Here is a 14,252-nt window from a genome sequence, read left to right on the forward strand (position 1 = left end):
GATTAACAACTGGCTCCTTTTCATTACTTAATTATTGTATAATAAAATTCCACACTAATATTGTCATTTTACCTACTGGGATGGAATTGGTGGTTGAATCATACTCAAGCATGCCACAAACTTAATTGATGCAGTAAAACGGTAAATTGTCATCTTCAAATAAATCAAACCTGTAGATTTTATTATTTTATATACCGAGTGAGGTTAACAAAAGCAACTACACATTTGTTTTTCTTGTTTGTATCTTTTGCTTTTGGATTAGTCAAAAAAAGTATATACATTATTATCAACAAAATCAATATTTTTAATATATACATATGCCTTTTGTTTTGGACTATTATTTTGGATACAAATGATTACAATGTGTGCCAATTATTAGTTTGTTTCAGATTACAAAAGTAAGCAGTTTAAAAGTTTTTCGACACAATCAAGGAGTTACTTGTAAGTGAAAACTATATATACTCAATAGATGTCTGTAAATAGTATTCATTTAAGACTTACAATTGACATGAATTTGGACTCCAATAAAAGATACAATAAACTACTATAAAAGTGGAAATACAATCATTTACCTTATCTTTTTTTTGTATTCATTTACTCCATACTATATGTTATGCATAATCACATATTTTTGGTCTTCCTCAGATAGGAGCTATTAATGGATATTAACAATTTAATGAGATATAGATGATATAATATACCTGGTATACTAAATTGAAATTATGAAAACCAGCTCTTTCCGGGCTTCGCAGCCTTTAGCTTCAATACAAGCTCTTCCCTTTGAGCTTCTACTTCTACGTATTTGAGACTCATGTGAAGATAACGCTCTCGAAGTTCTTTTAACTCGGTCTCAAGTGAAGATGCGTCTTTATCGTTTTCTTTTTTAACTGCTTTTACATCTTCTAGCTCGGGTGGAACATCTAACTGATGAACTTCTCCCTTTGACAGAAAGCTGAAAATAATTGGATTTTTTTTTAAATAAATAAGTGGTGTCAAAATGATTGAAAAAATGATATTGTTTCGATAATAAACGGGTCATATGAAACATGACCCAAAATGACCCGTTTATAAGTAACGGTATATGATTTCACTAGTGTCAAATGATTTTCTTTTTTGGCTAATAGTAATACCTATCAATCTGGGCTTTATACATGTCATTTGCCTGCAAAGCCTCAGCAAGTTCATTCTCAAGTGACCTGATTCTTGATGACACATCAACACTTAACTCATATGTACTCGCATCCACACCCTGTAACATGAAAAAGAAAGATAATTAGAAGTCAACTCAAGACAAAGTTTTTCTTTTACATAAATGTACCATAAAAAAGAATTTGATGCGAACCTCTGTGAGCTTCATGTGGTCGTGAAAACTGTTATTACTATCCGATCTGAAAGATTTAACACTATTATTAGTAGATAACTCCTCCAATTTCTCTTCAAGGACTTGAGCATTCTTCATGCATTCATCTTTTTCTTCTTGAAGACTGTTTATCTTCCACTGCAGTTGACTATTTGACCGTCTTAGACGCCCGATTTCATTTTTCAACTCAGCATCTTGTGCACATAACGCTTCTCGTGCGGCTAAATCACCCCGAAGCCGTATAATTTGCTCCTCCAATGCAATTTTACTAAGTTTATGATCCTCTAATTCAATCATCACCTTCTGCATGCTTAATGTTCTCTGCAACAATGAACTTTTTTCCTCCTTTAGTTCTTTATAATCCTCAGTTACCAACTGTAGTGAAGCTTCCAACCTTTCACTCTCATATTTGACTTCATTGTATGAGTTCTTAAGAGCCACTAGTTCATCTTGCAACAATGGAATTTTCTGCAGTTGACTAGTCAAACTCGAGATTTCTTCGGTTAATTGTGCTCTTTGGTATTCACAATGTTTTAAGTCACCTTCAAGCTCACCGACTTTAACTCTTAGCTTTTCTTCATTAGATCTTGTATTCTCCAATAACTCCCTTAGTTTTTCAAGTGTTGCTTCTAGAACCATATTGTTCTGTTTGGAAGCAGCAAGCTCAACCGTTAGATTATGAATATTTTCTTCATATTCAACTTCAACGGTCTTGATCTTCTTATCCGATGATTTTAATTCCTCCATGAAGTTAACTTTGAGATGTAAAGCTTCAAGTTCTGAATCGAATATTTTCTCTTTTGCAGCAATCTCATTCACCATTAATGAGAATTTATCTTCTAAATCTTCCAATTTTGTAGACAACTTAGAGAAATTATATTGTGACTCCGTTCTTTCTGCTTCCAGATCTATGCAGCGATTATGCAAATCAAGACGTTGTTGCTTTAGCTCTCGGTTTGATACTTGAAGTTCACTGCATTCTTCAATCAAATTCTCTGCAGTTGTTTGCAACTTTGGATTTGCTTTTTTTAAATACTCGCACTCCTCTTGAGCTTCCAACCAACGTTTTTGCATGTCTTCAAACTTCTGTCTCATATCAGCTTTGCTTGTTTCTAATTCCACTTCTAGTTTTTCTATTTCAGCCTGTAGATTCATGACACGTGTCTCTGAATGTTGTATCTCCAAACGGTTTGACTCGCGTGTATCAGTCAAATATCTTAATTGAGGTTCTAATCCAGATATTCGTTCTGACAATTGTAGATTTTCTACTTCTAATTCGGTTACTTGCTGTTCTAGTTCCTTATTACAGCTCTCGAGCTCACGTAGTTTCTTTTCAAGAGTCTTGTTTGCAGAAACTTGGGAATCTTTTGCATCATTTAGCACCACCATGTCATTTTTAACCTGTTGGATTTTAAAATATTTAGAGCTCATGATTACCTTAAATTAATGTTAATCAGCAGTTTAGTATTTTTGTTTAGACAAGCAATACCATCAGATTTATGTAGGAGTGTAAACGAGCTAAGGCTCATGAGCTATTCGAGATCGGCTCGCTAAAACCTCGAATCGAGCCTAAAATAAGATTATTTAATAAACTAGCATGAGGCTGAGCATGTATTGAGCTTACGAGCCTAAACGGGCCTATTAATTATGTAATTTTTATTTAGTATATATATGAATATAAATAAAATTATGATAAATAACTAAAGAATATATATTATGTTATATATATAAGCCATTATTTATATAAAAATATTATAAATGTACATAAATTAATTAATAAATAATAAACGAGTTGAGCTCGAGCCTAGTCAAGTTCGGCTCGGCTCGGCTCGGCTCGTTTTACACTCCTAGTTTTATGATGAACTCATTAGTTTGAGATTATATTAGATTAAGAAAGAATATAAGGATAGCAAATCGGATTGGTTTCTATGGCTCAACTTATTTCGGGCCTAAGCGAAATTCAAATTTGTTTCTAACATATATGTGTGTGTGTGTGTGTGTGTGTAAGCATAACTAGCATTCCTAGGGAAATTAGAAATATGATTGGTGGGGTTATAAATGATAAAAATAAAAACCAATAAAAAAAGGGATAATATAAAGAATCAAACAAAAAATAATATCTCTTTAAAATTAGAAAGAACACAATTTGAGGCTAAAGTGCCAGCTATTTACTTGGACATTAGTGAAGAGAGCATGTTACCTTATCCAGACATTCAGAGATGATTGTACTTTCTGTTTGCATAGCTTTCAAACCACCCATTAGTTGCTTCTTTAATATTTTCAGATCAGACACCTGAATCTCCAAGTCTGTTTGGTGGGCATTCAGGCGTTGAATCTCCTTATCTTTGAGTAAACAATCTGATTTAAGAATTTCTATTTCAGAGGTTTTTGCCAATAGTTCAATATTCAGCTTCTCAAGTATGGCGGTATCATCCTTCAAACTAAACTCCATCTCATTTTCAATATTAAAATGATCCTTCATCATTGGTTTGGTTTCTTCAGCAGTGAATGAATCTGTATATGTCAAAATAGTTTTACTGTTAAAACTGCAAGTAGAAAACATTCAAATTTGAAGGACAAGAGAGTCAGTTTGTTCCCTTGTGCAATGAAAGAGTGTGATGTTCAAGTATAGGTGAAACGAACCACAGTTAGTCACTAGTGTAACAAAAACACAACCAACAAATTGCATACAAAGGTAGCCAGTAGTCAAAATTGTATTTCTGGGAACCTACTATGTTTTTCACAGATAATCAATCAAATATTTAAAATGATCGATTTAAGTCTTTAAGCTAGTTTTCAGCATGCCAGCAGATAAACAGTTTTCTCAACTCATGTAAAAACAGTCAACATGGTCAAAGTTACTCTGCGAGTCATTATTTTGACTTGGTAATATTTACGAATTATGTTAAATAAAAAATGTAAAGTTGGCTTTTTTTCATTTTTTTTTCCTGAAGTTCAAGTATTTTTTTTTTCTGGGGAAAAATAGGATTGCTTGAAATAGAAATTACACCAAAAAACTTATGATATAGCTGACTAGAAATATAAGCGCGAGGTACTTACTTTCATGTTTTTCTTCTTCCTGCAATTTCAATAATCCTTTCAATTTAAGAGCCTCATTTTCATATTCTTCTGCTTTTGCACGGTATATATTGAGTTCACCATCAAGATAGTAAGCTTTATCCTTAAAACCTTGGATGTCGACTTCTAGTTTCGCACACTTGCCTTCTAGTTCATCACAATAATTTTGCAGGTTACCGGCATCTATTTTATCAAGCTCTCTCTCATTTGCCTCTTCTTTAAGCTTCTCTATCTCACACTTAAGTTTAATCATCTCAGAATCTTCAATTGAATTAACACCCATTGAAAGATCGTTTTTTGATTCTTTAAGCTTATATACGAGCTCAAGATTCTCGTTAGTAAGCTCATTACAATCTCTTTCAAGCTCCTTAAACTTATCTTTCAAAGCATAAAGGTTTTCTATCTCCATTCTCTGTTTCTCTATGGTCTCTTCTAATTCTTGAAGAACAGAAACTAACTCAAGGTTTGATTCTTGAGTTTTATTAAACTGAAGAGATAATTCATTATAAAAAACTCTTTGAAATTTTATTTCTTCTTCCAATTCAGTCTGTATATCACCTTGCACTTGGAGTTTTAGACTATCAGCAGCCTTTTCTTTGACTTCTGATTCATCAAGTATGGCTTTTAAGTAATCAACTTCTTGTTTCAGCCCATCGCATTCTGTCTGTAATGCAACAATCTCCATAGATGCATTTTGTAACTTTCTTGTTTGATCTTTGAAGTCCTTTTTTGAGAAATCAAGATCTACTTTTACTCTTCGTGCATTTCTTTCCCACATTCTTGCTTCTGCTCTAAGTTCTTCTACTGTGGCCCCTTCAGCTTCTAGACCAAATTCAACGGAACCAAAAGTTCGCAATGGTGATGCAGGAATTGAATGTAAAAATTTTCCAGAATCTTGTCTTTCACTTGAATTAAGTTTTCCAGAATCTTGTCTTTGACTTACTCTAGGAGAATCAGAGACATGATATGAGCTATATTGTGGCCTATTTGAAGAGCCAATAGAATCATGTCTTGCTATTAGATCGTTGGCATCTTCAGTTAGATTCCTACCAAAAGAATCATCCAGTGAATCAATGCTACTAAGTGATCCCCTTCCAGATAAGCTTGTATCCTGTGCAACAAAAGTACTCTTAGATCCGAACGCTCAAAATAATCTCTTTGTGTTCTATCAAACCAAGCATAGTAAACCAATATTCCTAATCTCTATTTATAAATTTTCCTTACAAGAACCTGGTTCCGATTAAAGCTACTACTATCAATTATTATACTTATCTAAGAGTCTAATCAAATACTGATAGCAAATATTCATAGAATGAAAAGAATGCATATCAAGTTCCTGAAAAAATACCTTGCTACCAAGTCCACCTGCCTGAGAGGTATACATGAAGTTACTGCTCATGGAAGATTCTACACTCTTAGTGGTCCTACTATCAGACACATCTGATTTGGTATCCAAGTCATCAGAAGCATTGGCATCTTCTGCAAAAGATTCAGTGTCCGTCCATCTGTCATTTCTGAAACATGCAGCATTTTAGCACATAGGCCAATGGTTAAAGGATGAATATCAAGATTCTATGTTAAAGAACAAACCTCATATTTGGTCTAGGTGTTAGGCACCTAATTTCCGCCTGCAAGAAGAAAATAACACAATTTATATCCTTGTTACAAATAAAAGTTTTCAATTCATTAGAAGTTTTATTTCTTAGTCCTTTGATAATAAGGAAAGGAAATTCAATATTATTTAACATCAATGCATATGCCTTGTGTGCCTAGATAAGAATTATGGCAAAAATCTGATCAAAATATATTCCATATCGACATGTCAGGTACTATCATCTAATGTGTCCATCACAAGGCTAGATCATATGATATATTATATTAATAGTGGTTAGAGGGCATCACAAGGAAAGATAACGTTTTCAATATGTGACTACAAAGCAGCATGATAAATCTTGATTGTATCATCTATTCTATGGATTAATTCAACTGAGACTTATTAAAATAATCTAATAATTTTTTTTTAAAATGATAAAAGATACTAAAAGTAACTGATCATGTCAATTTCTGAATATAATCATGCTGTTTATGAACACTGTGATCAAAGACACATGAGAATGCACAAGAAGACACAACCATTGTTGATGATATTAATAATCATGCTACTGAAGAATCTAGTAGAAGAATTATGATTTCCCAAAAGGAGTTTTGAAGCATCTAATGATGACTAACCTGTAAGATCGTCCCATAACTACAGTTTTTTAGTGGTTCCGCAATAGAAGTAGAAGTTTCAGAACTCAAGTGATTTGATAAATTTACAGTTACTTCTCCAAGAATGCCAGATCTACTTGACCCCTATCACGCAACATAATAACAGATGTTTACTGAAATAATAATCAAACTGAAACTTAATTAAAAAAACATGAGTTGGAGCAGACCATTGAGATAAGAAGCTTATGCAGGCATTGCCCGAGCCCTTTTGAAGCATCATCATGAGGAACCGTGATGTATGCTGACAAACTCTCAGCCCATTGACAATTCCCATTCTGTACAAATGATCTACCTGTTTTTGCAACTGTTTTTCCAGTTTCTACAGATATAAGTGACAGTGAAAGCTTATCCCATCCTTTGGGGACCTGAAAATGCAAAAAAAAAAAACAAAAAGAAAAAAAAAAAAAGAGTTAGCAAATCTGCAACAGACAGTAATAAAACAAATCTTTTTCATAACTGAAAATTACAACTAAGCATAATATTAAATAAACTATGAAAACAGATTCCAATAGTGACAGCCATAAACCCTAGTTAAGCTATATAATCCTGAACGGTAATGCTATGCATTATCAATCATGAAGAACACAATGGAATGTGAGTAAATATTTTGTAATTATGACTCAATAACAGCATCAGAAACCAGTAGCATAAACCTCTCAATAGAAGAATCAGCATCCTCAACATAGCACAATTCCTAATCTCCTTAAATCCTTAATAAATTACTTGCCTCAGAAATCAAGCACTAGTTATCAATAGCCTATAACATTTAGTCACTTTATTTGAAACACAGGAAACAAACGAAACCGCACTGCTTTATATCTTCAAACACAGATAACAGAACAGCGCTCCGCAAAGCCTATTCCATAAATCATAAGACTATATAAACTATGAAAACAGATTCTAATAGTGGCAATCATCTATGCTAGTTAAGCTTGTATAATCCTGAACAGTAATGCTATATAGATCATGAAGTACACAACGGAGTTTGAGTAATGTTTTATAATGAGGAGTTGAGGACTCAATAGTCAATAACAGCCTTCATAATAAACCAGTAGCATTAACCTCTCTATTTGCCTCAGAAATCAAGCACTAGTTAACATTTACTCCCTTATCTGAAACACAGGAAATAAATGAAACTGCACTATTTTATTTCTTCAAACACAGATAACAGAACATCGTTCTACAAAGCCTATTCCATAAATCATAAGATTATATAAACTAGGAAAACAGATTCCAGTAGTGACAGTCATATATCCTAGTTAAGCTATATAATCCTGAGCAGTAACGCTATACAGATCACGAACAACATAACAGAATTTGAGTGAATATTTTGCAATGAGAACTCAATAACAGCATCAGAAACCAGCAGCATAAACATAAACTCCTTAACATATCACAATGCCTGATCTCCTTATTAAATTACTTGCCTCAGAAATCAAGCACTAGTTATCAATAGCCTATAACATTTAGTTTCATTTAATTAGAAACGCAGGAAATAAACGTAACTACACTATGAATTATGAAAATCATTCCTCAACCAAAGTTCGTAGTTATCATAACTCGATCAATATCATAATCCGTCGCTGATTAAAACGAATAAAACTCTTCATACAAATAACAAATTTAACTACAGTTGCATCGCTTTGTTGCAAAGAATTGTGTGTGTGTGTATCGCTCTCCAGGTACCTCCTTAACAAAACACAACTCCTAATCTCCTTAACAAATCACTTGCCTCAGAAATCAAGCACGAGTTATGAACATCCTATAACATTCAGTCTCATTTCATTCAAAACGCAGGTAATAAACATAACTACACTATTCTATTTCCTCAAACACACATAACAGAGCACGATCAATATCAACAGTCCCGTACAAATCACACTCCAGCTACAAGTTGTATCACTATTTTGCAATGAGGACTCAATAACAACATCAGAAACCAGTAGCATAAATTACTATGCATCAGAAATCAAGCACTAGTTATTAAATAGTAATAGCCTGTAACGTTTACTCTCATTTCACTCGAACCGCATAAAATAAACATAACTACACTACGAACATCATAATCATTCCTCAAAACCTAATTCCGTATCTATCATAACACGATCAATAACCTAATAATCATTCATTCATTCATTCGCATATGTGTATTAATTAAAACGAATAAACAGTTCCGTACAAATTACAATCCAGCTGGCACTTGTATCGGTATAGGTGTTGTACCTGGAGAGCGTGAAGAGCGGAGAACCTGAATTCAAATCGTTCGCCGGAAGCGTAGTCAACGGAGGAGGCGGAGGAGTTACGGCGGTGCAACCTGTTCACCATTTTGTGATTAACTGTCTCCTTCATTTAGCCCCAAATTGATATATAAATAAGCAATGACTTTGACTCATACATAAACAAGAGAGAGAAAGAGGAGAGGTTAGCTAGCTGTACAATTGAAATTCAGTTGGAGCAGGAGTGCAACTCCAATCTATTTCAACCCATCCGGAATATTATTATTATTATTATTATTATTATTATTATTATTATTATTATTATTACCGAATCTACAAAGTACAATATTTCATTATTACTTATTTGTTCTTAATATGTAATAACGTAAATAAGATTAAGTGGCAAACAGAAATAATTAGCTTTTTCCATTAATTAACTTAAAGGGTTATTTTGCATATAATATGCATGTTGGTTGAGTATTGAACGGTTCGACACGTTGAAGATTTAAACGCTACGTCAACTCTCTTTCTTTCTAGATTATTATAACTTCAAAATTTGAAATGATGGTATTAGTACTATTATGAATTTATGATTAGGTATACTTATTATTCTAGTATCATGATCTTGACGTTTTATATAGTTTGCGAATTGCGAATAAACCTTTAATAAATGTAATTGTAATATAATTAAAAGAGCTAAACCGATTAAGTAGATAACAGCTTTTTTTATTATTGTTTTATTAGATTTTTGTGATTTGGTTATGATTATATGTTTATTAGTAATCGATTTATCCGAACTGACATTAAAACTAACCTCTATTTATTTTTTGTTATAAATAATGTGTTTTGTAACGAAAAAGTTTTGCTATATATATAATCTGTTAGTTTTCGTTGATCTCCGTTGTAAATTAATATTATTGGTTTTTATTTGACCCAACATATAACTAGACTCTTAGTTAATTTTTTCTATATATTTGAATGATAACCAAATATATTTTATAAAAACATATATTAATTTTTTTTATATATTTGTTTCTTAAATCGTACATTGTATTATTCACACTCGGGCTTCTCCACATCAAGGTATTGTTGGCGTATCTCATCTTTACAAACGGATCACCAAGGACATCTCTGATTTGTAATTATTTTTACGCTTTTAGTTTGAATCATTCTAGTTTATGGTTTCAACAAATATCTATTTATGCATATAAGTTATTCAATAAAGATATTTTATATTAGTTATATTATATATTTTATTATATTAAAACTAATCAGCATGAGATACATTTTGATGATATGATACTCCAGCTAAAGTAGGAGACAAGTTAAGTTTGTCTCGTAGCTTTTTATATATAAAAGGTGATATGGCCTGTCTTGCACATGGCATTGACAATGTGGGGGATTCATTTCTGATACATATTTTGTATTGTAAACGGGGATTGGGCCGGTTAGTTTAACCGGTTGAACCGGAAATTAAACATAAACTAACTTGTGATGGAACAGATAAACCGATAGTTTGGCTGGTATCAATATTGTACTTTTGTCTTGCTATAATTTATGATCAATTGATAATCTTTTGTAAATTCATAAAATAAAATACTTTTTTGTTGAAACGTAATGGGCTCATACTTACGGGGCCTTAGTTTTAAGGTTTAACTTTGTTTAATTTCATATTTTGACAAGTAGAACAAGTAGTCTGCTTTAAGGTTTAACTTTATATTTTGATGAGTAGAACAAGTAGTCCGCGTACTTTGAAAGTTTATGTATTTACTAAAACACGATCAGTTTACATTTAATATGTGCGATTGTGTGTCTTTTAGAAATCATTTATAGAAAACGGGTATCAACATATTCACATGTGTTAGGATTTTAAGTAAAAAAGTTATTATTATTATTGGGTCAAGTTATTCTAGGGACAAAAATGAGAAGTATGAGAAGGATTTGTAGACATAAAAAAAACCTCCAAAAAATAATAAAAAATTAATAAAAAAAATCATAACTTAAATTTTAATACAAAAACGAAAAATGTAAAAACACAAAAATGTTTTTTGCACCGTCTTCCTCGTTCTAAAAAAAAGTTAAGTTAAAAAATTGTGTCTTTTTGTTTATCATTGTGCTTTGTGTTTATTTTCGTCATTGATTGTGTTTTTTTTTTCTGGACATTGTGTCTTTTTTTTTATATTGTGTTATATTACTCAACATTGTGACATATTTTGTCTAGCATTGTGTTGTATTTTGCGATTTATTGTGTTTTTTTATCATTGTGTTGTTTGTTCATTTTCGGCATTGTGTCTTTTCGTCGTTTTCTTTGGGGGGGGGAGACGGGAATGAAGGGGGAAACATTTTGGTTTTTTTTTTCGTTTTTTATTTATATATTGAGTTATGATTTTTTATTATTTTTTAAAAAAATTTGAAGAGTTTTCTATATAACTATAAATCATTCTCATACTTTTCATTTTTGCTTCCCTCTACATTTTAACTTTACCCTATTATTTTTAACTAAAATTTTAACTTTTAGAATTCACTATAGAGTATAGAGTGAAGCCCTTGTTGACCAAAATTTGTCTTATACCAAAACTTGATTTTGTTTTTTCAACGGAGAAATGATACAATATGTTATGGTTAATATATATGATAAATGATTGTTAAATATGAGTTGGATAACGCCTTAAAACGAAAATTTGAGAGTAAATTGCATTTTTAATCATTTAGGTACTAGAGTAAATTACACTCGCACGAACCATTTTTTATGTTTAGAGTTTGTCACATTTTTCATGCTTTCCACTCTAATATTTTGATCCAACCAAATTAACCACGCACTGCAAAACACATTTTTATAGCAAGGTTTCTAGTTAGGGAGAGGGTGCATGCGGGTACCCTCAATCGAGTATGGTACCCTAACGGGGGTACACCACCGTCGTTAATTTAAGGGTACATAGAGAGAGAATGAAATGCGTTACTACTATGAGAGAGACTTTAGGAAGTTGAGAGGGGCGTTGTTCATTGTTTAAGTGCATCTAGGGGTAGTGAATGATGATGTTGACTTGGCATCATGTGATTGGTGGGTATTGTGGTAGTTTAATGAAGCGTCCCTCTCACCCTTGGTAATAGTAGGAAATAACTCATACTTATTCATACTTGGTTATGAAATTGTTTAAGCTATGTGTTGTGGGATAACTAGCAAGAGCTGGTTATTGTGTCACGTCAATGCCACGTAGGCAGTGGAATTTTAACTTAACTAATGTGTTGCGGGTTAAATTGGTTTAACTAACATTTAAAATAATTGAAAAAAAAAACTAAAAAGTAAATAAATGTCTGTGTGTTTGGATATGATTGGTGAGTTTGTAGTGAACCCCGTCCATCAAGAGGGGGTGACATCATATTGGCATAGCGTTCGAGGGGACAAAAGGGCTAAGCGCCATCATGATTACTATGTTGTGGTGTGGCGGCATTATCACTTGATGACTAGACCTCACAACACTTTTTATTTTCTTCCACAACGAAGAGCCTTATGTTTAAGCTAAACATACCCCTATCTCTTACCTGTCATACTTCATTCATTGAAAAAATTACATTAAATAATAAAAAAATGTGGTGATTTTTCATTATCGCAATTTAAGCACTCCTCCGTCAACTTGATGCGAGCCATGGTAGCTACAAATTACTGTCGCTTTTCGCATTTTTATGACCTTTTGTATGATAATTCAACTCATGTTACAATTCAAAAATATTTATTTAAATAAATAATAATGTTTTTAAAGAGATCAGTTTAAAAAAAAGAATAAAAAAGCATTTTCTATTTTTTTAGTGTGTAAAAAGTGACCTAAATATAAAACTGAAAAGCAATAATTACATAGAAGTAGAAGGCAAACATGCAACAAGATGCGTCGCTACCTCCTTTATGAATTGCAAAACTCGTTCTTTCAAAAACTACGTTGGTTGATCATTGAATCATGGCATTACTATGCATGACCCGCTGAACTCGGCTAGGTATCTCCAAAGCTTCAGGCGTGAGGAAACCAAAAGTGACAAAAGCAAAAGGTAAAAATACATGTTGGTTGTCAAGACACGCATCCTCATATTTAGTAACCTTGCATGAAACAATTTTTGAAACAGCTTAACTACTTATTAAACACTTAAACCACTATTTACTAAGGCCACTTGAGGGGAAACCCCTAATATTCTGTTAGATCCATACACGCATGTTTTCCTCTTATCCATAATAGCAAAATGCCATCCGATCTAAAAAACTCTTTAGTTAATAAATAAAAACATTTTTTATGTTAATAAATTGTCTTATTTACAAAATAAATTAAAACGTATATATAAAAAAAATAAAAACTTTTTTATTTAACATAGAAAGATAATACATTAAGCAAAACAAAGTTAAGAGGTTGTGTGGCATGTAAAAGAAAGAGATTAAAATTAAAGAAAAGAATATTTGAAAGTTCTTGGAAAAATCTTAGAAATACTCTTTCTCCATGATCAAAACAAACTTTGACCACCCAATGGAAAAACCAATTTATTCTTTCCATAATATGTGATAGCTAAACTATCATGAATACTTCGTTAATAGCTAGTAACTAACTTATTCTTTCCATGCTTAATATGTGATAGCTAAACTATCATGAATACTTCGTTAATAGTCAGTAGTGATGAGTTTGGTATCATACCGATACAGATACCGAATTTCTCAATCTCGTTTCCTAAAAACGTGATATCGGTAAAAAAATGTCCGGTTCTATACCGGAATTGTTGGAAAAAGTTCAGTAAATACCGATATCGAATCAAATCGTACCTATCACAAAACATCAATAGTTGGTATGTATCACGGTACCATTTTCTTATCACTACTCATTTAGGACAAAAATAACGTACTTTCGGCAACTATTTTGAGCATGAAACAAACTTTTGTATTTATATTTGTTTGAAACTTTAAATAATTACATATTGTTTTAGAAAAACTAATTATATGCTAAATGAAAACTAAAAAGATTAATAAATATTTTTAAACAAATGTTAATGTGGACATTGCCTGAAGTGAGCGTCCGGGTGGAATCGGACCAAATCTGATTTGAAGTTGTAAAAAACCTGGTGGTAATTTCTCGTACTCCGCGGTGGGTTCAAGACATAGATATCAAGGAGGCCGTTTTTTAAAACTTTTCGCATCAACATTGACCCCATGAAAAAAAATCATATCGAAACATTTATTAAAATAAACTTGTAGTAGCACGTCGATTTTGAATAAAGTTTATATGAAATTGTAAATAAAATAGTCTTAACAATTATAAAAAAACTAAACTTGACCAAAAAATTATAAAACACTTATA

At 32.1% G+C, this 14,252-nt stretch overlaps 2 protein-coding genes across 2 annotated transcripts in view; one reads left to right on the plus strand and one right to left on the minus strand.

Moving 5' to 3' along the window:
- LOC143553372 (uncharacterized) overlaps positions 1-66 on the plus strand; it is a 9,591-nt gene extending 9,525 nt beyond the window's left edge. Inside the window, exon 8 of the mRNA XM_077043385.1 lies at positions 1-66. This exon is cut by the window's left edge and continues 263 nt beyond it. The gene's annotated coding sequence lies outside the window, so the exon portion shown is untranslated.
- A 527-nt stretch (positions 67-593) lies between these two features.
- On the minus strand, positions 594-9,060 carry LOC143553384 (uncharacterized). Its single transcript, XM_077043391.1, has 10 exons — positions 8,930-9,060; positions 6,874-7,071; positions 6,668-6,790; positions 6,029-6,066; positions 5,787-5,952; positions 4,421-5,549; positions 3,561-3,874; positions 1,343-2,761; positions 1,131-1,249; positions 594-952 (listed from the first exon to the last, which is right to left on the minus strand). The coding sequence occupies exons 1-10, from the start codon at positions 9,053-9,055 to the stop codon at positions 721-723; spliced, it is 3,864 nt and encodes a 1,287-aa protein (XP_076899506.1). The 5' UTR covers positions 9,056-9,060; the 3' UTR covers positions 594-720.
- Between the last annotated feature and the right edge of the window lie 5,192 nt (positions 9,061-14,252).

The sequence above is a fragment of the Bidens hawaiensis genome, unplaced genomic scaffold (assembly GCF_021521415.1).
Source record: "Bidens hawaiensis isolate Kalapana, Puna unplaced genomic scaffold, B.hawaiensis_p1.1 tig00017168_1, whole genome shotgun sequence".
Classification (NCBI taxonomy): domain Eukaryota; kingdom Viridiplantae; phylum Streptophyta; class Magnoliopsida; order Asterales; family Asteraceae; genus Bidens; species Bidens hawaiensis.

Bases quoted from the DNA above. Each gene is read 5' to 3' on its own strand.
- LOC143553384 (XM_077043391.1), bottom strand. From the start codon at position 9,055: ATGAAGGAGACAGTTAATCACAAAATGGTGAACAGGTTGCACCGCCGT. The intron at 5,550-5,786 runs GTATTTTTTCAG...TTTGTTGCACAG, and splicing joins CAGGTGGACTTGGTAGCAAG to GATACAAGCTTATCTGGAAG. The intron at 1,250-1,342 runs GTTCGCATCAAA...TTCATGTTACAG, and splicing joins ACCACATGAAGCTCACAGAG to GGTGTGGATGCGAGTACATA.